This window comes from Argopecten irradians, chromosome 9 (assembly GCF_041381155.1).
Source record: "Argopecten irradians isolate NY chromosome 9, Ai_NY, whole genome shotgun sequence".
In the NCBI taxonomy this organism is placed as follows: Eukaryota; Metazoa; Mollusca; class Bivalvia; order Pectinida; family Pectinidae; genus Argopecten; species Argopecten irradians.
The window spans coordinates 917,218-943,943 of NC_091142.1; the positions used below are offsets into that span (position 1 = coordinate 917,218).

The following is a 26,726-nucleotide window of genomic DNA, read 5'->3' on the forward strand; positions in this document are numbered from 1 at the left end:
CAAAATTTTGGTAACTCATTCATCCCTGGAATTTCATAAAGGACTGGTGTAGTCTTTGATTTAGAAGAGTCTAAATGTGTTTTCAGGGGTGAATGAGTCAATGTCAAACTTAACAAGGTACATATAATGGTTGGATACATTTACTGTATAACATCAAACTTTTGTTGTTTAGAAATTTGTGTCACTTTCATGGTTGCTATGAAATCATGGTGAAAAAAACAACAGAATTTGTGCAATACACTAATAAATGTTCAGTAACGACAAGTCTATAAAGAAAACTCAAAGTTTATACTTACTATATTGAAGCCTGACCCATGAAGGGCGGAGCTGAACTGAGGTGTAGCACCAGGCGTAGTTCTAGGGACACGCGGAGTAGCTGCCCCTGCCACCTGGGCCAGAGTATTGTATATGTTGCTTGGCAACCCAGCTGCTGCTCTCTGAATGGTAGCAGCATCAACACCTAAAACACCAAACACAACTATAATATAGTGGAAAAGATCCTGTTCTTACATATAATATAGCTGTATCTGATCACACCTAATTGTGATAATTGGCAATAATGAACACTGAAAAAAAAAGTTTATCTACTCCCAAACATAACTCATAATTACATTGTAGTACAGAGACATTTTGTGAGCAAAAACTTGTACAGCTCTGTCTGAAAATGTAGTAGATATAGAGAGGTATTGTCAATGTATTTGTCAAAGTAAAATGAAGATGCTTTGTATTGTAACTTTCTTTTTTATTTCGTAAATGAACAACTCTTGCCAGAGTAATCAAAATAGTTTGGAGTGTACAAAAAGGAGGAATTCTGTGAAATAATGATTGATAATTGTAGATGTTGAGACATACTCACCTTGTAAATTGATACTTGGAGTGGCGTAGTTCGACGACACCATAGGGGTGCGAGCACTGGCAGGTGTACCTAGGGGATACAAGACAATTTTACTATAGTACAGCATTGTACACAAAGGAATGAAAATGTCTTAAAATCTCAAACTTTTTAACAATTAGTAAGATTCAACTGGTTTACAACAAACCAGCAATGCTGATATATCATAAATGTCTCAGTCAGCTTATAAAGCAGGTCATGAGGAAGCAGACATTGGTAGCACAAGGACTATTATACATTTGACTTTGACCTTGATATAAATGTCTCAGTCAGCTTATAAAGCAGGTCATGAGGAAGCAGACATTGGTAGCACAAGGACTATTATACATTTGACTTTGACCTTGATATAAATGTCTCAGTCAGCTTATAAAGCAGGTCATGAAGGAAGCAGACATTGGTAGCACAAGGACTATTATACATTTGACTTTGACCTTGATATAAATGTCTCAGTCAGCTTATAAAGCAGGTCATGAGGAAGCAGACATTGGTAGCACAAGGACTATTATACATTTGACTTTGACCTTGATATAAATGTCTCAGTCAGCTTATAAAGCAGGTCATGAGGAAGCAGACATTGGTAGCACAAGGACTATTATACATTTGACTTTGACCTTGATATAAATGTCTCAGTCAGCTTATAAAGCAGGTCATGAGGAAGCAGACATTGGTAGCACAAGGACTATTATACATTTGACTTTGACCTTGATATAAATGTCTCAGTCAGCTTATAAAGCAGGTCATGAGGAAGCAGACATTGGTAGCACAAGGACTATTATACATTTGACTTTGACCTTGATATAAATGTCTCAGTCAGCTTATAAAGCAGGTCATGAGGAAGCAGACATTGGTAGCACAAGGACTATTATACATTTGACTTTGACCTTGATATAAAGCCTGTCATGATGAAGCAGACATTGGTAGCACAAGGACTATTATACATTTGACTTTGACCTTGATATAAAGCCTGTACATGTACAATCATGTTGTATTCTAATACACTGTAAACCAACTGTTTTGCGGGTTTGATTTACTTTCACGAATTTCACGATCACATTAAATTTGCGAATATTTATCTCTGCGAATGCACATGAACCTCGCTTATATTGATATATTTGTATTTAATTTTCAAATTCGCGAAAAAAGTAGGTTTACAGTAGTTTGTCCACCTTTTATGTATATCAGCCTACCTGGTATGGGGTCTCGGAAATGTTCCTTAAACCAACGTATCAATGAATTGAGAGAATGAAAGTTCTGTTGTCGGTACCGTAGACCGTCGGGCAGCAGTGTAATAAACTCATGTCGAGCCTTTGTCCTTGGCATGTAGGAGATCAAAAACTTGCCAGGATACTGCTTAGATAAACTCAGGTAATACGGAATCCTACAACCAAGACAAAATGTCAAAAACTCAGGTAATACGGAATCCTACAACCAAGACAAAATGTCAAAAACTTGGGTAATGCAGAATCCTTAAAACCAAGGAAAGTGGTCTATAGAAATCTATGAATGACTCAAGAACTGTTAATTTATAGCAAAAGTTAATCCAATCATAGTCCAACTGTTTACATTTTCACTAAATGATGTCTGATCGAAAAGTCAAATATGTGATTATATATAAGTGTTGGCCTGGATTTAAGTGTTTAGAAAAATTAAAATAACAAATTCATGATCTATTGGCAATGGAATGAACACTAAAAATAAAATATCCTTTCTACAAGTGAATGTACATCACAGCTAAAACCTAGAGTTCACCTTGAAGGACCCTTCTTTTTTTCCTCCAACAGGATTTTATCGATGACTTCACGTTTCCCACTTTCAAACTCCTTATAGTATTTAAAGTTGATGATATCTCTGGCAAGAGCTGCCATGGGCTGTACATGGCGAGCTAATATTTCATCTAGATCCTCAAACTCCTGGGTAAACATCAGAAACAAAATCACAATAATTACCCTTCACATAATGGCATGTGTGGCTTGAAAGAAGCAATTTTTTTCTACAAGATTATGACTAGTAATGCTAATAGAAATGGCACCAAACCCATTCTCTACCAATCGGGTTGTAGACTTTCATGTATTGTTTGTATTTGAAGGCATCACATTCCCCTACATTTTTGGAGATTTGATCAAAGTTACTAACTGCTAGCCCATGGCATTTACATTAAATCTAGGGCCACAGTGACCGAGTCAGTATGGTACCACTAGCCCTCCACCTCAAATCACAATAAGGTTTTCATCAGCTACTCCAGCTTACCTCTGTGCCAATGACCAATGTCGTTCCCAGACTGAATGCATTCTCCTTGCCCCTTTCCTTGACGTCGATGTGCTGCATGGCTCCATCCCCAACCTTCCATGTAACGGTCAAGTGGTCAGAACCCTGATCAACATAAACAAAGGTAATTTTAATACACATAACATAAGTTTACTGAAGATCAAACTTTTTTACATAGAATTTAACCATGTCCAACTTTCAAAACTGTGACAATTGAAGGGAGATAACTACCTTGCTGCTTGGTCTAATGATTGCCTCCCCTTGATCCAGTTCACTAAGAAGTTTTTCACATTCCTTATAGCCAATGTTATGGAACGACGGATGAGCTATTACTCTCTTTGTATATGCTGAAACAAAAACAACAGTTGTTTAAAGCCTATAATTTAGTGTAACAAGCAGCTCATGTCTACCGGTAGCTATCCCTGGCGTGTTCTCCAAGAACACCAACATAATCCAATATCTCCTGAAAAACCTATAACACTGACCCGACTAATACACAGCAGGACTTGTCTAATCTGGATCCCTCTCTATACTGGCACAATCACAGGTATGTGGCATTTTACTTCTTAATTTATAGTAATTAAACCTGTATAATCTAGAACCTGTCTACAACATCCAAATATGATGGTCCCAGTAACATCCGGTTTAGACAAATTTCAATGTATCAGTAGAAAAACTCTGTCTGGCTTATTGTATATTTATATAAATGTGAATGTTATTACTAACTGTCTTGCTTGTTGTTTAAATATATAAATCTGTATGTTCTATTACTAACTCTGTCTGGCTTGTTGTATAAATACATAAATCTGTATGTTCTATTACTAACTCTGTCTGGCTTGTTGTATAAATATATAAATCTGTATGTTCTATTACTAACTCTGTCTGGCTTGTTGTATAAATACATAAATCTGTATGTTCTATTACTAACTCTGTCTGGCTTGTTGTATAAATATATAAATCTGTATGTTCTATTACTAACTCTATCTGGCTTGTTGTATAAATATATAAATCTGTATGTTCTATTACTAACTCTGTCTGGCTTGTTGTATAAATATATAAATCTGTATGTTCTATTACTAACTCTGTCTGGCTTGTTGTATAAATATATAAATCTGTATGTTCTATTACTAACTCTATCTGGCTTGTTGTATAAATATATAAATCTGTTGTTTTATAAAATATATATAAATCTGTATGTTCTATTACTAACTCTGTCTGGCTTGTTGTATAAATATATAAATCTGTATGTTCTATTACTAACTCTGTCTGGCTTGTTGTATAAATATATAAATCTGTATGTTCTATTACTAACTCTGTCTGGCTTGTTGTATAAATATATAAATCTGTATGTTCTATTACTAACTCTGTCTGGCTTGTTGTATAAATATATAAATCTGTATGTTCTATTACTAACTCTGTCTGGCTTGTTGTATAAATACATAAATCTGTATGTTCTATTACTAACTCTGTCTGGCTTGTTGTATAAATATATAAATCTGTATGTTCTATTACTAACTCTGTCTGGCTTGTTGTATAAATATATAAATCTGTATGTTCTATTACTAACTCTGTCTGGCTTGTTGTATAAATATATAAATCTGTATGTTCTATTACTAACTCTGTCTGGCTTGTTGTATAAATATATAAATCTGTATGTTCTATTACTAACTCTGTCTGGCTTGTTGTTTGCGTTTCTCCTCCTCCTTGTCTGCACTATCCTTCTCCATTTCCTGGTCGTAGTAAAGATCTTTGGGCGGCCTACAAACATTAATTACATTAATGACGATGATTATGATGATAACTTTAGTGAAGTTTCACATTAGCTATCTATTTCCTCACTTATCTCATTGCACATAGATTGTTCTAAAGTGTTATCAAAGTGGTAACTTTTTTACTGTAGGCGCGGGATTAATTCGAAAGGCACGGCTGTATTACTTCCTCTTTATGTGGATGGCCTAGTTACCTGTGCATCTATACACACGAGTGAGAGTAATGAAGCGGTTAATTCATTCTGGGAATGCAACGCGTGTTTTTATTGGTTGACAAATTTTTATAAACATGGCCATTTCCTCCAGCTGCATGTCAGTTCGTTAAATGCCTACTGTGACAAGTATGGCATTCTGAAATACCTGCAATCGCGGGAGAGTGCCACCATATTCACCTGAACTCAACCCCACAGAATTTATATCTAAAATGATGAGGGAGGGAATGAATAACAATGCCTACTTGCGTTCTAATTTAATGAATTTTCAGTGCTTAAACCCCACAGAATTTATATCTAAAATGATGAGGGAGGGAATGAATAACAATGCCTACTTGCGTTCTAATTTAATGAATTTTCAGTGCTTAGTTCCTTTAAATAACAAGCATTCACGATATGTTACTTTCCAAGCTGTTTATATGCAGTGGTTATATGTTAAATTCATTGAAATGTAACTTCAAAATGTCGAGATGTTTGTTCTGGTGAGAGGTCACATCACTACCGCATCACATCTCAGTGATCCCGACTTTCAGTGTTTTTTTTTATGGGGCGGGGCTTAAAAAGTCGAACTTGACTAATCGCCATCCACATACTACTACCCCATTTAATTTGTGCATGTAGTCATTGAATGCAGACTTAATTCCAAAGTTATTGAATGCAGACTTAATTCCAAAGTTATTGAATGCAGACTTAATTCCAAAGTTATTGAATGCAGACTGATGTATTCCCACTAGAGACATTTATGTTTTAGATTACACATAACTTACTTCCAGTGGCCGTCCTTGTCCATGAGGTCTGATGATTTACACGTCAGATCTACCTGGAATCGGTCGATATCAATCTTTGTGATTCTACAGTGGATGGTCATTCCGACCTTGACCCGATCCTCCGGATTCTTCACCATTTTGTCACTGATGTTTTTGGTGTGTACAAAACCGGTCACACCATTGTCTAGTCTTGTCCTCACACCAATAGCTGACCCCGGACAACTACCTGCATCAAAATGGCTCCAGACCTGGTTTCAAGGAAATAATTCAATATTCATTTAATTTATCATATGTAAACATTTAACATTATACCCTATGAATTAATAACTTACAAAGTATCATGTATGAGATAATTACCAGACTACTGTGTAGACTGAATGTTTTATGTGTGTTTTTGTCTTATTGTGATAACAAGCTCTCTAGTCTTTTTTATCTCACTGAATGTTTTATGTGTGTTTTTGTCTTATTGTGATAACAGGCTCTCTAGCCTCTTTTATCTCACTGAATGTGTTATGTGTATTTTTGTCTTATTGTCATAACAGGCTCTCTAGCTTTTTTTATCTCACTGAATGTTTTATGTGTGTTTTTGTCTTATTGTGATAACAGGCTCTCTAGCCTTTTTTATCTCACTGAATGTGTTTGTGTGTTTTTGTCTTATTGTGATAACAGACTCTCTAGCCTCTTTTATCTCACTGAATGTGTTATGTGTATTTTTGTCTTATTGTCATAACAGGCTCTCTAGCCTCTTTTATCTCACTGAATGTGTTATGTGTATTTTTGTCTTATTGTGATAACAGACTCTCTAGCCCCCTTTGTCTGACTGAATGTGTTATGTGTATTTTTGTCTTATTGTCATAACAGGCTCTCTAGCCTCTTTTGTCTCACTGAATGTGTTTATGTGTGTTTTTGTCTTATTGTGATAACAGACTCTCTAGCCCCCTTTGTCTGACTGAATGTGTTTATGTGTGTTTTTGTCTTATAGTGATAACAGGCTCTCTAGCCTCTTTTGTCTTACAGATTCTCCTGCACAGAATAAGGGAAAAACCCTACTTTAGTTAAGCTTAAACAACAAGAATTAGGCACAGATTGTCACAATGTCACAAAGCCTTTTCCTCACAATGAATTACTTCCTTCTTATTTGTTAACCTGTATCTTTTATTGACTTTGCTCGGCATGCTTCTTATTTAATATAAGAAAATTATGAGAACATATTAGATAACTCACCTCACTGAGTTCAGGGAAGTCATCCTTGTTACAGAAAGGACATTTCCACAAGCCTGTTTCCTGATCACGGACAGGGTTCGCTTGATCAAGCTGGTCACCGCGAGGTCGCCGGTGAGCAATACCTGCCACAGTGGTCAATACCAGCTTTCCTGTAAATAATATATCTAGATTTATCTCCCTTGGTATTCTTGTAAAATAATTTATCTGGACTTGTCTTCCTTGGTATTCATGTAAATAATATATCTAGAATAATATATCTGGACTTATCTCCCTTGGTATTCCTGGAAATAATATATCTAATATTATCTCCTTTGGTATTTCTGTAAATAATATATCTAGACTTATCTCCCTTGGTATTCCTGTAAATAATATATCTAGACTTATCTCCCTTGGTATTCCTGTAAATAATATATCTAGACTTATCTCCCTTGGTATTCCTATAAATAATATATCTAGACTTATCTCCCTTGGTATTCCTGTAAATATTATATCTAATATTATCTCCTTTGGTATTCCTATAAATAATATATCTAGATTTATCTCCTTTGGTATTCCTGTAAATAATATATCTAGACTTATCTCCCTTGGTAAAGACTTTCCTGTGGAGGACTGAATATATACAACCAGTTAAAGAAGGAATCAACTGACATACCAAGGGCCAAACAAAAGTAAAAACTTGGTTCTCAGGCCACTTTTTCCAGAAAGAGATGAGGGATGGAGGTATTTATTATCATCATTTTATGACATACAAAACAAATGGATATCTTTTAAAATTCTGATTAGACCATTTGTAGTTCATAGCAATGTAGAAATAAGTCTGTTTCTCATCAATATCAAATGGTAGTTTATTCTATCTTATCATAGATATCTATACTTTTACAAAGACATGTATGTGTCTTTTAAATGTTTTACGCTGTATGTATTGTTATGAAGGCTGCAGCAAGTCCGGATTGTAAGATATTTGTATACAATTTTACTTGATTGCATTTGCAATAAAATTTGAAATGTGTGGTGTAAATATGATGCGTACTGGGCAAAGAACCAAGATATCAATTTTGTTTGGCCTTCTGTAATCTTCCTACAGAGAAGTCCATGATAAATCTGGTCCCACCTAATTACTGGTGTTTTATCCATGAAAGCTATGTGTTGTTGTTTCTGACTACTAATTACATCAGATTGGTAACCATGACACCTACCAACATAGAACGTCTCTGGCGTTTCCTTCGTGATCATGTTGAAGCGCTCCTCATTCAGTGGTGATCTGTAAGGCGTCCTCAGATCTTTGTATCGATGATTTAACTCGGCCCTGATGTCATACAACGTGATGTGTTTGTCACCGTAACCCTACAAAACGAGTTATAAAATAGATGCATATTGTGACCTTTTTATCACCAAATCTGTAAAAATACATATACATGGTCCACAATTAATTGGTCTTGTCACTAAGAACACACAAATGAAAAACAAAATCTTTTAACAGAATGAAAAATTTAGGCACAAAAAAAGGACTATACGATCAATCAGATCTATACCATAACAAATTCTCAAGAGATCCTTTTACATATTCTTTAAATATCATCATCTTCCTTAACAAACCTGTCTTTCAAGCTCTTCTGCAAAAGCATCAAGATCAAGGTCTTTTAAACGTTCTGGAGATTCGAGGATTTCCTCCAGAGCACCAGCGGGGTTAGCATCCTCTGCAGTATCATCGTACTCCAGAGCATCGACGGCCATCTTTCTCGCCCACTCATAGTTCTCTGGGTGGACTCGTGAGCCATCCAACACTTCAACGTAGGCATCAGTACTATAAATAACAACCAATCATATCAATGTAGGCATCAGTACTATAAATAACAACCAATCAAAGCAATGTAGGCATCAGTACTATAAATAACAACCAATCAAAGCAATGTAGGCATCAGTACTATAAATAACAACCAATCAAAGAAATGTAGGCATCAGTACTATAAATAACATTTAATCAAAGCAATGTAGGCATCAGTACTATAAATAACAACCAATCATAGCATTGTAGGCATCAGTACTATAAATAACAACCAATCAAAGCAAAGTCGGCATCAGTACTATTAATAACAACCAATCAAAGCAATGTAGGCATCAGTACTATGAATAGCAACCAATCATAGCAATGTAGGCATCAGTACTATAAATAGCAACCAATCATAGCAATGTAGGCATCAGTACTATAAATAGCAACCAATCATAGCAATGTAGGCATCAGTACTATAAATAACAGCCAATCATAGCAATGTAGGCATTAGTACTATAAATAACAACCAAAGACTGGTCAAGTAGCTAGAGCAAACAGTGAAGATATTCTTTCACATATTTATGAATATTCTAATGTCCGTTATTTTCATAATCTTTAAAAATTTCATTGTAGGGACATAACGATGTTTAATTTCGGAGTATGACCCCATAATATCACCAAAATCTCTTTTGTGTGGACTGTTTTTTCTGTAGAAGACAAAATTAATGTTTTCTTTTGGAATAGCCGTTTTGTATGGCCCCTTACCTGTCTCCCAGACTGTTGGTATCAATCTTTATAAACCCAGCACAGTTGATGAACACATTAGGCCCCATGTGACACACCTCCACCAGCTGGGTTCTGTTCTCAAGGCGAATGTTTGCCTGCTTCAGAATCTACACACATCAATATAAAAACATCATTCTAGTTGACAACCTTAACTCCCTCTTCCCCATTGTCCACACATAATACATCTCTACCAAAACAAACATTCTAAGTGCTAACTAATGTTTACCTTAAGAGGGTAATATTTATTTAGACCATGTTGACCTTTAAAGGGTACTATTTATTTAGACCATGTTGACCTTTAAAGGGTACTATTTATTTAGACCATGTTTACCTTTAAAGGGTACTATTTATTTAGAACATGTTTACCTTTAAAGGGTACTATTTATTTAGACCATGTTGACCTTTAAAGGGTACTATTTATTTAGACCATGTTTACCTTTAAAGGGTACTATTTATTTAGACCATGTTTACCTTTAAAGGGTACTATTTATTTTGACCATGTTTACCTTTAAAGGGTACTATTTATTTAGACCATGTTGACCTTTAAAGGGTACTATTTATTTTGACCATGTTTACCTTTAAAGGGTACTATTTATTTTGACTATGTTGACCTTTAGAGGGTACTACTTTCGTGGTTTGAAGTTTTCAGAACTTAAATAGAAATATTTGTGGTCAGCTGATGGTATAATGATTAAAATATGATCAAACAAATTTGTTTTTCTTGGTTCAATAAAATCCTTGGAAAAAACTAGCTTCTACACCACAAGCCAGAAGAGTATGACATACCTTGAGAAGCTGTGAGGCCTTTCTAGGTCCCAGTCCACACACAAACTGTGCCAGTGGTGCAGTGTGACTGTTGGCGATGGCACGGTTAATGTCAACACCAACCTCATTCACTCGATTTACAAACTCAAGTGATAATGCATTTAACAGGTCATCTTTGGGGATCTGGTCCTGAAAACCATTCAACAGCATCAAGTTTTATTAGTCAAATGTAACAAAACTGTTCAACCACATCAGGATCAGTCAAAATATAAGGAATATGTTTGTCAAGTTTCATTGAAATTAAATAAAAAATATTCAAACATCAGGTATAGTCGAACTATAAAAAAGACGATTTTACCACGTCAGGCTTGCTTAGAAATCCATTCAACCATGACTGAGGAGAGTCAAAATAATACATAGCCATTCAACCATGACTGAGGAGAGTCAAAATAATACATAGCCATTCAACCATAAGAATCAGTAAGGCTGTTCCAGTAAAACATATATGGTAGGGGGGGAAGGCACTTTGAAATTGGGAGACCCACCGATAGAAGTGATTTTCAATTTGGTTGACCCACACACATATCTATTTTTTTGTGAACAAGACTATGACATAGAAGCGATTTAATTTTTTATTTCACTCCGATTTGTATCAGGGCTCGGATTTCAGGCTGTTTTACTTGCTTTTTGCAAGTAGATATACCAGAATAGCAAGTGGAAAAAATATGCACTTGCTTATTTTAGCAAGTGGTTTTTATCAGGGACAACTGTAAAAATGGCATAATGATTGTGAACAAGAGGCCCATGGGCCTTAGCGGTCACCTGAGTTAGAATATATAATGAAACAAATAATGAAACAAATTAAAGACATATAAACACTATATGCTGGGCCTTGGAGTTAGTCAGTGATTTATAAATTTGACTTTTTAGACTATGAAGAGTATTTGCTTCCATCAAACCTGTGAACTTAGAGGTATTTTTTGAAATTTTAATCATTTTGACCCAGTTTGGTCCTGCCCCTCTGGTACCCCAGGGGGTCATCGAGGACGGATGTGGATGTTAAAATGCTATATCTTAGGCTAACAATTCTAATCAAGTTCGACTAATTTCCTACAAAAATTGGGCAAATAATGTTCACAAATATGTTTTTCCTATATAAACTAAAGTAAACTGGACCCCTCCCCAGGGGGTAACGTGAGACCCCAAGGTCATATAATTCACAATTTTTATAAAACACCTTAAGACCTTTCCATCTATAATTATTTGATTCTACAATATCCAGAATTTTTAGAAGATTTTTGAAGTTTTAGCCTATTTGACCCTTTTTTAGCCCCGCCCCTCTGCCCCCAGGGGGTCGGCCAGGACCAATGTGGATATGATATTGAAATGCTATCTCAGGCTAATAATTCTAACCAAGTTTGACTCATTTCCTATGGAAATTTTAGCCCCGCCCCTCTGCCCTTAGCGGTTGGCCAGGACCAAATTTGAATATGATATTAAAATGCTATCTCAGGCTAATAATTCTAACCAAGTTTGACTCGTTTCCAATGAAAATTGAGCAAAACATGCTCAAAAATGTGTTTTCCCTATATAAACTATAGTAAACTTGACCCCCTCCCCAGGGGGAAACGTGAGACCCCAGGGTCATATAATTCACAATTTTTGTAAAGGACCTTAAGACCTTTCTATCTATGAAGAGTATTTGATTCTACCACATCTGTGAGTAGAGAAGAAGATTTTTGAAATTCTACTCAATTTTACCCCTTTTGGCCCCTCCCACAGCCCCCTGGGGGGTGGGGACCATATAATTCACAATTTTGATTGGCCTTATGCCTTAGAAGGTTTGTGCAAAATTTCATTGAAATTGCTTCAGCAGTTTTGGAGAAGAAGTCGAAAATGTAAATTGTTTATGGACATACGACGCACGACGCACGAAGGACGACGGACGACGACGGACAAAAGGCGATTAGAATAGGTCACTTGAGACTTCGTCTCAGGTGACCTAAAAATTGTTGTAATGGAAAATATGGGGGCCCAGTTCTTACAGTAATGTTGTTGATATTTATTATGTACTTATACACCTCACATCATCATGCAAAAATAAAGGATTTTATATGTAACATAACTGTAATTTGAATACGGACATTAATTATAAGTAAAAAGTATATTTTAGCAAAATTTAGATAAATAGTCTATCATTATTATATCAAAATACTCAGAAAATAAAATAATTGTTTTTTATTGAAGATGAACAACACATTAAATATTGTCAGAAATTAGCATTATTTTCAATATTTATTTTTGTATTTTTGTAGTCAGGATGACTGAGCAACATAATAAAACATAAAATTTGCATTTTATTTCAAAAGGTTACAAATGCTTCAGATAGACCCACCCACAGAAGGGATTTTATTGAAACGCCACCCTGGCACAGAAGTGATTTTATTTTGAACCCACCATGGCACATACTATTTTTTAAAGTGCCTTCCCTGGGTGCCATATATGTTTTGCTGGAACAGCCCTAAGTAATTGTTACCTGCACGGGGTGATTATTTAAACATAAGTAATTCTTACCTGCATAGAACGGTATTTTAGACATAAGTAATTCTTACCTGCATGGGGTGATATTTTAGACAAAGAATGTCTTCGTCCACATTACATAGTTGGGAGAACTCAATCAGAGGGTCCTGTAGTCTCCTGGCTATAGAAACAGCATGCCTCAGTACACCAGGGTATTCTCGGAACTCACTCTACCGTGGAAAATCAAAACAAATATTCTCAGTACTTACTCTACCGTGTAAAATCAAAACAAATATTCTCAGTACTCACTCTACCATGGAAAATTAAAACAAATATTCTCGGAACTCACTCTACCGTGTAAAATCAAAACAAATATTCTCAGTACTCACTCTACCATGGAAAATTAAAACAAATATTCTCAGTACTCACTTTACCATGAAAAATTAAAACAAATATTCTTGGAACTCACTCAACCATAGAAAATTAAAACAAATATTCTCAGTACTCACTCTACCATGGAAAATTAAAACAAATATTCTCGGAACTCACTCTACCGTGTAAAATAAAAACAAATATTCTCAGTACTCACTCTACTGTGTAAAATTAAAACAAATATTCTCGGAACTCACTCTACCGTGTAAAAACAAAACAAATATTCTCAGTACTCACTCTACCATGGAAAATTAAAACAAATATTCTCAGAATTCACTCTACCGTGTAAAATCAAAACAAATATTCTAAGTACTCACTCTACCATGGAAAATTAAAACAAATATTCTCGGAACTCACTTTACCATGAACAAGAGGCCCATGGGCCTTAACGGTCATCTGACTATTAGTACAATACAACATAATCGTTTAAAGATTTTAGCCTATTTGACCACTGTGACCTTGATTGAAGGTCAAGGTAATTCATTTGAACAAACTTGGTAGTCCTTCATCCCAGCATGCTACATGCCCAATATCAGTACCCTGGGCCTTCTGGTTCTTAAGAAGAATTCATTTAAAGATTTTAGCCTATTTGACCCCTGTGACCTTGAATGAAGATCAAGGTCATTCATTTGGACAAACTTGGTAGCCCTTCATCCCAGCATGCCACAGGCCTAATATCAGGTCTCTAGGCCTCATAGTTATTCACAAGAATTTGTTTAAATGATTTTAGCCTATTTGACCCCTGTGACCTTGAATGAAGGTCAAGGTCATTTATTTGAACAAACTTGGTAGCCCTTCATCCCAGCATCCTACAGGCCAAATATCAGTACCCTGGGCCTTCTGGTTCTTGAGAAGAAGTCGTTTAAAATTTTTAGCCTTTTTGACCCCCGTGACCTTGAATGAAGGTTAAGGTCATTCATTTGAACAAACTTGGTAGCCCTTCATCCAAGCATGTCACAGTCCCAATATCAGTACCCTGGGCCTTCTGGTTCTTGAGAAGAAGTCGTTTAAAGATTTTAGCCTATTTGACCCTCGTGACCTTGAATGAAGGTCAAGGTCATTTATTTGAACAAACTTGGTAGCCCTTCATCCCAGCATCCTACAGGGCAAATATCAGTACCCTGGGCCTTCTGGTTCTTGAGAAGAAGTTGTTTAAAGATTTTAGCCTTTTTGACCCTCGTGACCTTGAATGAAGGTCAAGGTCATTTATTTGAACAAACTTGGTAGCCCTTCATCCCAGCATCCTACAGGGCAAATATCAGTACCCTGGGCCTTCTGGTTCTTGAGAAGAAGTTGTTTAAAGATTTTAGCCTATTTGACCCTCGTGACCTTGAATGAAGGTCAATGTAATTTATTTGAACAAACTTGGTAGCCCTTCATTCCAGCATGCCACAGGCCTAATATCAGGTCTCTAGGCCTCTTAGTTATTCACAAGAAGTTGTTTAAAGATTTTAGCCTATTTGACCCTCGTGACCTTGAATGAAGGTCAATGTCATTTATTTGAACAAACTTGGTAGCCCTTCATCCCACAGGCCTAATATCAGGTCTATAGGCCTCTTAGTTATTCACAAGAAGTTATTTAAAGGATTTTAGCCTATTTGACCCCTGTGACCTTGAATGAAGGTCAAGGTCATTTATTCGAACAAACTTGGTAGCCCTTCATCCAAGCATGTCACAGTCCCAATATGAGTACCCTGGGCCTTCTGGTTCTTGAGAAGAAGTCGTTTAAAGATTTTAGCCTATTTGACCCTCGTGACCTTGAATGAAGGTCAAGGTCATTTATTTGAACAAACTTGGTAGCCCTTCATCCCAGCATCCTACAGGGCAAATATCAGTACCCTGGGCCTTCTGGTTCTTGAGAAGAAGTTGTTTAAAGATTTTAGCCTATTTGACCCTCGTGACCTTGAATGAAGGTCAATGTCATTTATTTGAACAAACTTGGTAGCCCTTCATCCCAGCATCCTACAGGGCAAATATCAGTACCCTGGGCCTTCTGGTTCTTGAGAAGAAGTTGTTTAAAGATTTTAGCCTATTTGACCCTCGTGACCTTGAATGAAGGTCAATGTCATTTATTTGAACAAACTTGGTAGCCCTTCATTCCAGCATGCCACAGGCCTAATATCAGGTCTCTAGGCCTCTTAGTTATTCACAAGAAGTTGTTTAAAGATTTTAGCCTATTTGACCCTCGTGACCTTGAATGAAGGTCAATGTCATTTATTTGAACAAACTTGGTAGCCCTTCATCCCACAGGCCTAATATCAGGTCTATAGGCCTCTTAGTTATTCACAAGAAGTTATTTAAAGGATTTTAGCCTATTTGACCCCTGTGACCTTGAATGAAGGTCAAGGTCATTTATTCGAACAAACTTGGTAGCCCTTCATCCAAGCATGTCACAGTCCCAATATGAGTACCCTGGGCCTTCTGGTTCTTGAGAAGAAGTCGTTTAAAGATTTTAGCCTATTTGACCCTCGTGACCTTGAATGAAGGTCAAGGTCATTTATTTGAACAAACTTGGTAGCCCTTCATCCCAGCATCCTACAGGGCAAATATCAGTACCCTGGGCCTTCTGGTTCTTGAGAAGAAGTTGTTTAAAGATTTTAGCCTTTTTGACCCTCGTGACCTTGAATGAAGGTCAAGGTCATTTATTTGAACAAACTTGGTAGCCCTTCATCCCAGCATCCTACAGGGCAAATATCAGTACCCTGGGCCTTCTGGTTCTTGAGAAGAAGTTGTTTAAAGATTTTAGCCTATTTGACCCTCGTGACCTTGAATGAAGGTCAATGTCATTTATTTGAACAAACTTGGTAGCCCTTCATCCCAGCATCCTACAGGGCAAATATCAGTACCCTGGGCCTTCTGGTTCTTGAGAAGAAGTTGTTTAAAGATTTTAGCCTATTTGACCCTCGTGACCTTGAATGAAGGTCAATGTAATTTATTTGAACAAACTTGGTAGCCCTTCATTCCAGCATGCCACAGGCCTAATATCAGGTCTCTAGGCCTCTTAGTTATTCACAAGAAGTTGTTTAAAGATTTTAGCCTATTTGACCCTCGTGACCTTGAATGAAGGTCAATGTCATTTATTTGAACAAACTTGGTAGCCCTTCATCCCACAGGCCTAATATCAGGTCTATAGGCCTCTTAGTTATTCACAAGAAGTTATTTAAAGGATTTTAGCCTATTTGACCCCTGTGACCTTGAATGAAGGTCAAGGTCATTTATTCGAACAAACTTGGTAGCCCTTCATCCAAGCATGTCACAGTCCCAATATGAGTACCCTGGGCCTTCTGGTTCTTGAGAAGAAGTCGTTTAAAGATTTTAGCCTATTTGACCCTCGTGACCTTGAATGAAGGTCAAGGTCATTTATTTGAACAAACTTGGTAGCCCTTCATCCCAGCATCCTACAGGGCAAATATCAGTACCCTGGGCCTTCTGGTTCTTGAGAAGAAGTTGTTTAAAGATTTTAGCCTTTTTGACCCTCGTGACCTTGAATGAAGGTCAAGGTCATTTATTTGAACAAACTTGGTAGCCCTTCATCCCAGCATCCTACAGGGCAAATATCAGTACCCTGGGCCTTCTGGTTCTTGAGAAGAAGTTGTTTAAAGATTTTAGCCTATTTGACCCTCGTGACCTTGAATGAAGGTCAATGTCATTTATTTGAACAAACTTCGTAGCCCTTCATTCCAGCATGCCACAGGCCTAATATCAGGTCTCTAGGCCTCTTAGTTATTCACAAGAAGTTGTTTAAAGATTTTAGCCTATTTGACCCTCGTGACCTTGAATGAAGGTCAATGTCATTTATTTGAACAAACTTGGTAGCCCTTCATCCCAGCATGCCACAGGCCTAATATCAGGTCTCTAGGCCTCTTAGTTATTCACAAGAAGTTATTTAAAGGATTTTAGCCTATTTGACCAGTGTGACCTTGAATGAAGGTCAAGGTCATTTATTTGAACAAACTTGGTAGCCCTTCATCCCAGCATCCTACAGGGCAAATATCAGTACCCTGGGCCTTCTGGTTCTTGAGAAGAAGTTGTTTAAAGATTTTGGCCTTTTTGACCCCTGTGATCTTGATTGAAGGTCAAGGTCATTCATTTGAACAAACTTGGTAGCCCTTCATCCAAGCATGTCACAGGCCCAATATCAGTACCCTGGGCCTTCTGGTTCTTGAGAAGAAGTTGTTTAAAGATTTTAGCCTATTTGACCCTCGTGACCTTGAATGAAGGTCAAGGTCATTTATTTGAACAAACTTGGTAGCCCTTCATCCCAGCATGCCACAGGCCTAATATCAGGTCTCTAGGCCTCTTAGTTATTCACAAGAAGTTGTTTAAAGGATTTTAGCCTATTTGACCCTCGTGACCTTGAATGAAGGTCAAGGTCATTTATTCGAACAAACTTGGTAGCCCTTCATCCCAGCATCCTACAGGGCAAATATCAGTACCCTGGGCCTTCTGGTTCTTGAGAAGAAGTTGTTTAAAAATTTTAGCCTTTTTGACCCCTGTGACCTTGAATGAAGGTCAAGGTCATTCATTTGAACAAACTTGGTAGCCCTCCATCCCAGCAACCTACACGCCAAATATGAGTACCCTGGGCCTTCTGGTTCTTGAGAAGAAGTCGTTTGAATAAAAAGTTTACGCACGGCGCACGGCGGACGGCGGACGGCGGACGGCGCACGGCACGGCGACGACGGACGGTGCATGATGACAATAGGTCATCCTGACCCTTCGGGTCAGATGACCTAAAAATTAAAACAAATAATCTCGGAACTCCGTCTACCATGGAAAATTAAAACAAATATTCTCACTACTCACTCTACCAATGAAAATTAAAACAAATACTCTGGGAACTCGCTCTACCGTGTTAAATCAAAACAAATATTTTCAGTAGTCGCTCTACCAATTAAAACAAATATTCTTGGAACTTGTTCTAACATGGAAAATTAAAACAGATATTCTCAGTATTTGCTCTACCATCTATCTATCTCTTGGAAGGTTCCTACAACAATTTTGACAGGATAGTAGTATGCCCTTTTTTCATGTCTAGTTTGTATCTGAGCTACACCTTCTTCAGTACTTTCAGTACTTTGATTCATGTCTAGTTTGTAACATCTTACCTGTGCCTTAGCACTATTTTCGTAGACCATGGCGAGCTCGTTGTCGACAAGTTCCACAGATATGGGAGCCATCTGTTGTTCCTGGCAAAGATCATCAATTACAGACTTCACATCCTCTATCACCATCAGGGCATCCCTACAACGTAAAGATTTATAACATCACCATCAGGACATCCCTAGCCTACAATGTAAAGATTTATAACATCACCATCAGGACATCCCTACAACGTAAAGATTTATAACATCACCATCAGGACATCCCTACAACGTAAAGATTTATAACATCACCATCAGGACATCCCTAGCCTACAATGTAAAGATTTATAACATCACCATCAGGACATCCCTACAACGTAAAGATTTATAACATCACCATCAGGACATCCCTACAACGTAAAGATTTATAACATCACCATCAGGACATCCCTACAATGTAAAGATTTATAACATCACCATCAGGACATCCCTAGCCTACAATGTAAAGATTTATAACATCACCATCAGGGCTTCCCTACAATGTAAAGATTTATAACATCACCATCAGGACATCCCTACAATGTAAAGATTTATAACATCACCATCATGACATCCCTACAATGTAAAGATTTATAACATCACCATCAGGACATCCCTACAACGTAAAGATTTATAACATCACCATCAGGACATCCCTAGCCTACAATGTAAAGATTTATAACATCACCATCAGGACATCCCTAGCCTACAATGTAAAGATTTATAACATCACCATCAGGACATCCCTAGCCTACAACGTAAAGATTTATAACATCACCATCAGGACATCCCTAGCCTACAACGTAAAGATTTATAACATCACCATCAGGACATCCCTAGCCTACAACGTACAGATTTATAACATCACCATCAGGACATCCCTAGCCTACAATGTAAAGATTTATAACATCACCATCAGGGCGTCCCTACAATAAGTCAACGTTTATAGAACCAGAGAAACAGACTGGACGTGCAATTGTGGTCATCATTCAGGGCTAGCTCTGGGTCAAAAATTGGATTCGCCAATTGAAATTTGCGGGTCGCGTGTCGCTCTACCTGGGTATTCTTCACGTGGACAATTTTTTATATCTTTTATATTGATTAAAAGAAGGGGAAACAATGCCAATTAAACATGTATTTAAATCCTAATACCTTTATATTTTATATATCTTTTATTGAAATATATATATATAAAAAAATACTGGACTTAATTGAATGGAAATATTTACTTAATTTTCATCACAACAGAAGTACTAAATTAAAAAAAAACTGTGTCAAACCTGTTACAGTATCAGTTGAAATAATAAAAAATAGATCTAATTTGAGAGAGAGAAAAAGTGAAAATTTCTTTGAAATTTAATTGATTAAAATGTATTTATATTTACCATTAATATTTTTTCATAATGTATTTTTATTTTCAAAAATGTACACAAAAATTACGGAAAAAAATCCCTTCCTATTTTTTTTAAACATGATTTTTAATGAATTCCTGAAGTTGTACCGATCCGGGCCGACTATTACAATTATCCAAAATGGCGGCCATTACGATTGCAAACTTTGTGACTTGGGGGACAGTTAGGCCTATTATACATTAAAAACGTGAGTAAATCAATTACAGTTGTAAGCTATGTTTGTTTTTGATGTAATGCTCACTAGCTGTAATCACAAAATGTATTGAAAGGCCAGCTGGTAATTGTTTTCTAATGGTGGCCAATCGGCAGATCAACTTCAGCTGTAATACACACGTGTGACACTACCAAGCCCAGGTGGAAACAGCCCCAGGCAGCTAATTAGGATCTGGGTGGTGGTCAGGGAGTGTTCACACCTCTTTTGTTTACCTAATTATCAAGCCAGTGCCCTATTGTCTGGTGTATGGCTAGAATTGGCGAATTTCACTGTATGGAAACGTCTGTAGTGGGATGAAAACTTTGGGTTCATGAAAAATTCTTCTTTTTTTGCTGTTTTTAAATCGCCAAATGCATTTCAAATTCGCCATTGGCGCCTATGGCGACTGACAGCGCAAGCCTTGTCATTGAACCACTCTCTTCATATACCACAAGCTATTAAAATGAGACTTGTTCAAAATGACACCAAGCAATTCTGAGAACACATATTTAACATTACAAAAGTATTATATCATCTATATTTTACCTTGACTCCGCGGAGACAGCCACCACATGTGGTTTCTTGGTGGAGATAAAATCTTTAAGTTTTTCCATGTCTTGTTCCTGGAACAAGTAAAAGTATTAACATCTTTTTTTAAACCATAGAAATTCTGGAAATCTCATGTGTGGATACTTTGTAAAGTTATTAGATATCTTACTCTGCCCCTTGAAGTGTGGATACTCTGTTCAAGTTCAGAGATATCTTACACTCCCCTCAGAAGTATGGAAACTCTGTACAAGTTATGAGACACCTAACCATTCCCACAGAAGTAAGGATACTCTGTACAAGTTATAAGATATCTTACCCTCCCCCCAGAAGTGTGGATACTCTGTACAAGTTATGAGATATATTACTCTGCCCCTAGAAGTGTGGATACTCTGTACAAGTTCAAATATATCTCATCCTCCCCTCAGAAGTGTGGATACTCTGTACAAATTATGAGACACCTTACCCTCCCCCCAGAGGTGTGGATACTCTGTGCAAGTTAAGAGATATCTTACCCTCACCAGAAATGTGGATACTCTGTACAAGTTATGAGATATCTTACCCTCAACAGAAGTGTGGATACTCTGTACAAGTTATAAGATATCTTACCATCCCCCCAGAAGTGTGGATACTCTGTACAAGTTGAGAAATATCTTGCCCTTACCAGAAGTGTGGATACTCTGTACAAGTTAAGAGATATCTTACCCTTACCAGAAGTGTGGATACTCTGTTCAAGTTCAGAGATATCTTACACTCCCCTCAGAAGTATGGAAACTCTGTACAAGTTATGAGACACCTAACCATTCCCACAGAAGTAAGGATACTCTGTACAAGTTATAAGATATCTTACCCTCCCCCCAGAAGTGTGGATACTCTGTACAAGTTATGATATATCTTACTCTGCCCCTAGAAGTGTGGATACTCTGTACAAGTTATGAGATATCTTACCCTCCCCCCAGAAGTGTGGATACTCTGTACAAGTTCAGAGATATCTTACTCTGCCCCTAGAAGTGTGGATACTCTGTACAAGTTCAGAGATATCTCATCCTCCCCTCAGAAGTGTGGATACTCTGTACAAGTTATGAGACACCTTACCCTCCCCCCAGAAGTGTGGATACTCTGTGCAAGTTAAGAGATAGCTTACCCTCACCAGAAGTGTGGATACTCTGTACAAGTTATAAGATATATTAACATCTCCCCAGAAGTGTGAATACTCTGTACAAGTTGAGAGATATCTTGCCCTTACCAGAAGTGTGGATACTCTGTACAAGTTAAGAGATATCTTACCCTTACCAGAAGTGTGGATACTCTGTACAAGTTATGAGATATCTTACCCTCACCATTAGTGCGGATACTCTGTACAAGTTAAGAGATATCTTACCCTCCCCTCAGAAGTGTGGATACTCTGTACAAGTTATGAGATATCTTACTCTGCCCCTAGAAGTGTGGATACTCTGTACAAGTTCAAATATATCTCATCCTCCCCTCAGAAGTGTGGATACTCTGTACAAATTATGAGACACCTTACCCTCCCCCCAGAAGTGTGGATACTCTGTGCAAGTTAAGAGATATCTTACCCTCACCAGAAATGTGGATACTCTGTACAAGTTATGAGATATCTTACCCTCACCATAAGTGTGGATACTCTGTACAAGTTGAGAAATATCTTGCCCTTACCATAAGTGTGGATACTCTGTACAAGTTAAGCAATATCTTACCCTTACCAGAAGTGTGGATACTCTGTACAAGTTATGAGATATCTTACCCTCACCAGAAGTGTGGATACTCTGTACAAATTAAGAGATATCTTACCCTCCCCTCACAAGTGTGGATACTCTGTACAACTTAAGATATATTTTAACCTCCCCCCAGAAGTGTGGATACTCTGAACAAGTTCAGAGACACCTTACCCTCCCTACAGAAGTGTGGATACTCTGTGCAAGTTAAGAGATATCTTACCCTCACCAGAAGTGTGGATACTCTGTACAAGTTGAGAAATATCTTGCCCTTACCAGAAGTGTGGATACTCTGTACAAGTTAAGAGATATCTTACCCTTACCAGAAGTGTGGATACTCTGTACAAGTTATGAGATATCTTACCCTCACCAGAAGTGTGGATACTCTGTACAAGTTAAGAGATTTCTTACCCTCCCCTCAGAAGTGTGGATACTCTGTACAACTTAAGAGATATCTTAACCTCCCCCCAGAAGTGTGGATACTCTGAACAAGTTCAGAGACACCTTACCCTCCCTACAGAAGTGTGGATACTCTGTGCAAGTTAAGAGATATCTTACCCTCACCAGAAGTGTGGATACTCTGTACAAGTTGTGAGATATCTTATCCTCCCCCCAGAAGTGCGGATACTCCGTACAAGTTAAGAGATCTCTTACCCTCCCCTCAGAAGTGTGGATACTCTGTACAACTTAAGAGATATCTTAACCTCCCCCCAGAAGTGTGGATACTCTGAACAAGTTCAGAGACACCTTACCCTCCCTACAGAAGTGTGGATACTCTGTGCAAGTTAAGAGATATCTTACCCTCACCAGAAGTGTGGATACTCTGTACAAGTTGTGAGATATCTTATCCTCCCCCCAGAAGTGCGGATACTCCGTACAAGTTAAGAGATATATTGCCCTTACCAGAAGTGTGGATACTCTGTACAAGTTAAGAGATATCTTACCCTTACCAGAAGTGTGGAAACTCTGTACAAGTTAAGAGATATCTTACCCTTATCAGAAGTGTGGATACTCTGTACAAGTTAAGAGATATCTTACCCTTATCAGAAGTGTGGATACTCTGTACAAGTTAAGAGATATCTTACCCTTATCAGAAGTGTGGATACTCTGTAAAAGTTCAGAGATATCTTACCCTTACCAGAAGTGTGGATACTCTGTACAAGTTAAGGGATATCTTATACCCTCACCAGAAGAGTGTATAATCTGCACAAGTTAAATCCTACCTTGCCCTCCTTATCTTGCTGTCTCCATGCGTTCCGTCTCTTGGTAAGATACGGCATTCGTATGAAGTCTGTAACCTGTCCTTCTCCATCAATTAGAGCCCCGAAACCAGGTGTGTCTCTGTTATCAGTAAAACCAAAATATCTAATGACTTATAAAAGTTCAGAAGCTAGGTTACATTTTAATCTTTCTATTGTTGATAACACAGATATCTATTACCAAGTCCTCCCTCCATTATCATCTTTTAACCACCACCAGCCCCCCCCCCCTTCTCCCTTTTTTTTTAAGAGTACAAATACTTTATATATCAAACTGTGTGCTGTTTAAACATCTAATTCACTTTCTTCCATTGTCACTGAAAAATTTCTTTAATTATGAATTGCATGAAAAATTAGAAATGTGTATGTATCTAAGTGAGACATGGGACTGGATATAATTAATTTTTCTTTGTTTTCATACCAAATCTGGCTTTCTGATTGGCCAATATTTTTTTTGCATACCACTATGAAAAAAAAATCCGAGAATGGCGCGAAACCCCGACGTTATCGTGACGTCACAATAGAGACATTGACGTTGCGTATTGATTCGGAAAAAAGAGTCCCTTGAAAAACCACTGTAATGTTACATTTAAACATACTTCATTTTATCAAATAGAGTATAAAATTAATTATAAGTATTGATGTCACTATTTTTTAATTTTATCGGGTTATGAAAAGAAAAATTGTTTGCAAACTTTTGTGAGAATCCGCTACGCGGATTCACACAGTTTGCAAACAAATTTTTTTTCATACCCCGATAAAATTAAAAAATAGTGACATCAATACTTAAGTGACCTTCATATCAGGAGTATTACAAACCTTGTAGTGATAAATGAGATCCCAAGAACACGAAGACCCTCCTTCTCGTCATAATCGTAATCGTCCTCGAGCTGTTGATCAGCTTGGTAGGGCGCTACCTTGAGCCAGTTATACAGTTTTCTACAGCAGGCCTACACAAGGATAAAAAGGAGATTATTGAATACTAACTTTGATATAACTTCTTTCAAAGCTTTAATATTCGATGGCCATGAATAGCAAACACATACACTTCTTAGACTTTCATCATTAAGTTTTATATTGCTATGTAGTTCCCTTTAACAAGTAAATCCAGCGACAGTAATAGCCTGTTCCAGACATGAATGTCAAACATACCTTTAGGATCCCTTCTTTGGCTTCTGCTATGAGCCTGGCTTTGAGCTCTTTCTCCATCTGAGGGTAAAGGAGCTTGTTGAGAGCTCGCTCCAGAGCTTGACTTCTCTGTAAATTCCACTGCTGCACCAGGTGACTGAATTCATCCTATTGAACCAAATGTTACACATCAATGCAGAGAAACAGGCCACAGCCTACAGTATTGAGTATGACATGCTACCCACAGACTCTGGGTTTAGATATCAAGACACACAAGAGGCCCATGGGCCTTAACGGTCATTTGAGTACCTTGGCAATAATCATATAGGAAATTAATTAGATATAGTGTCATGGTTGCCATCTTCGATTGGGGATCAACCAGAGATGTAACAACACTTTGTTGGGACCATGTCATGCTCCTTTCATGCAAGTTTCAGCCAAATCGAACTGGTAGAACTTGAGAAGAAGTTCAAAATGTGTTTTCAAGATGGCAGCTGTGGCGGCCATCTTGGATTTCGGATCGACCCGAAAAATAAGAACACTTTGTCGGGACCATGTCAGGATCATTTCATGCAAGTTTCAGCCAAATCGCACTGGTAGCACTTGAGAAGTTCAAAATGTGTTTTCAAGATGGCGGCTGTGGCAGCCATCTTGGATTTTGGATCGACCCGAAAAATAAGAACACTTTGTCAGGACCATGTCAGGATCATTTCATGCAAGTTTCAGCCAAATCGCACTGGTAGAACTTGAGAAGAAGTTCAAAATGTGTTTTCAAGATGGCGGCTGTGGCGGCCATCTTGGATTTCGGATAGACCCGAAAAATAACAACACTTTGTCGGGACCATGTCAGGATCATTTCATGCAAGTTTCAGCCAAATCGCACTAGTAGAACTTGAGAAGAAGTTCAAAATGTGTTTTCAAGATGGCAGCTGTGGCGGCCATCTTGGATTTCAGATCGACCCGAAAAATAACAACACTTTGTCGGGACCATGTCAGGATCATTTCATGCAAGTTTCAGCCAAATCGCACTGGTAGAACTTGAGAAGAAGTTCAAAATGTGTTTTCAAGATGGCGGCTGTGGCGGCCATCTTGGATTTCAGATCGACCCGAAAATGAGAACACTTTGCCGGGACCATGTCAGGATCATTTCATGCAAGTTTCAGCCAAATCGCACTGGTTGAACTTGAGAAGAAGTTCAAAATGTGTTTTCAAAATGGCGGCTATGGCGGCCATCTTGGATTTTTGATCGACCCGAAAAATAAGAACACTTTGTCAGGACCATGTCAGGATCATTTCATGCAAGTCTCAGCCAAATCGCACCAGTAGAACTTGAGAAGAAGTTCAAAATGTGTTTTCAAGATGGCGGCTGTGGCGGCCATCTTGGATTTCAGATCGACCCGAAAAATAACAACACTTTGTCGGGACCATGTCAGGATCATTTCATGCAAGTTTCAGCCAAATCGCACTGGTAGAACTTAAGAAGAAGTTCAAAATGTGTTTTCAATATGGCGGCTGTGGCGGCCATCTTGGATTTCGGATCGACCCAAAAAATAAAAACACTTTGTCGGGACCATGTCAGGATCATTTCATGCAAGTCTCAGCCAAATCGCACCGGTTGAACTTGAGAAGAAGTTCAAAATGTGTTTTCAAGATGGCGGCTGTGGCGGCCATCTTGGATTTTTGATCGACCCGAAAAATAAGAACACTTTGTCGGGACCATGTCAGGATCATTTCATGCAAGTCTCAGCCAAATCGCACCAGTAGAACTTGAGAAGAAGTTCAAAATGTGTTTTCAAGATGGCGGCTGTGGCGGCCATCTTGGATTTCAGATCGACCCGAAAAATAACAACACTTTGTCGGGACCATGTCAGGATCATTTCATGCAAGTTTCAGCCAAATCGCACTGGTAGAACTTAAGAAGAAGTT

General features: G+C 37.7%; 2 protein-coding genes across 5 annotated transcripts in view; both read right to left on the bottom strand.

The window, feature by feature from the left end:
* Window positions 1–26,726, bottom strand: part of LOC138331040 (aspartate--tRNA ligase, mitochondrial-like) — a 669,399-nt gene that overhangs the window by 539,662 nt on the left and 103,011 nt on the right. The window lies entirely within an intron of this gene.
* Window positions 1–26,726, bottom strand: part of LOC138331038 (transcription elongation factor SPT6-like) — a 54,485-nt gene that overhangs the window by 2,992 nt on the left and 24,767 nt on the right. Inside the window, exons 17-35 of the mRNA XM_069278493.1 lie at window positions 24,825–24,968; window positions 24,492–24,622; window positions 23,637–23,754; window positions 20,678–20,754; window positions 18,512–18,647; window positions 13,064–13,201; window positions 10,473–10,640; window positions 9,666–9,793; window positions 8,726–8,933; window positions 8,326–8,473; window positions 7,130–7,278; window positions 5,906–6,153; window positions 4,827–4,915; window positions 3,389–3,504; window positions 3,140–3,262; window positions 2,642–2,802; window positions 2,080–2,270; window positions 857–925; window positions 297–460 (exon numbers count right to left, since the gene is read on the bottom strand). Coding sequence (XP_069134594.1) covers window positions 297–460; window positions 857–925; window positions 2,080–2,270; window positions 2,642–2,802; window positions 3,140–3,262; window positions 3,389–3,504; window positions 4,827–4,915; window positions 5,906–6,153; window positions 7,130–7,278; window positions 8,326–8,473; window positions 8,726–8,933; window positions 9,666–9,793; window positions 10,473–10,640; window positions 13,064–13,201; window positions 18,512–18,647; window positions 20,678–20,754; window positions 23,637–23,754; window positions 24,492–24,622; window positions 24,825–24,968 — 2,706 coding nt within the window. The remainder of the gene's footprint in view (window positions 1–296; window positions 461–856; window positions 926–2,079; window positions 2,271–2,641; window positions 2,803–3,139; window positions 3,263–3,388; window positions 3,505–4,826; window positions 4,916–5,905; window positions 6,154–7,129; window positions 7,279–8,325; window positions 8,474–8,725; window positions 8,934–9,665; window positions 9,794–10,472; window positions 10,641–13,063; window positions 13,202–18,511; window positions 18,648–20,677; window positions 20,755–23,636; window positions 23,755–24,491; window positions 24,623–24,824; window positions 24,969–26,726) is intronic.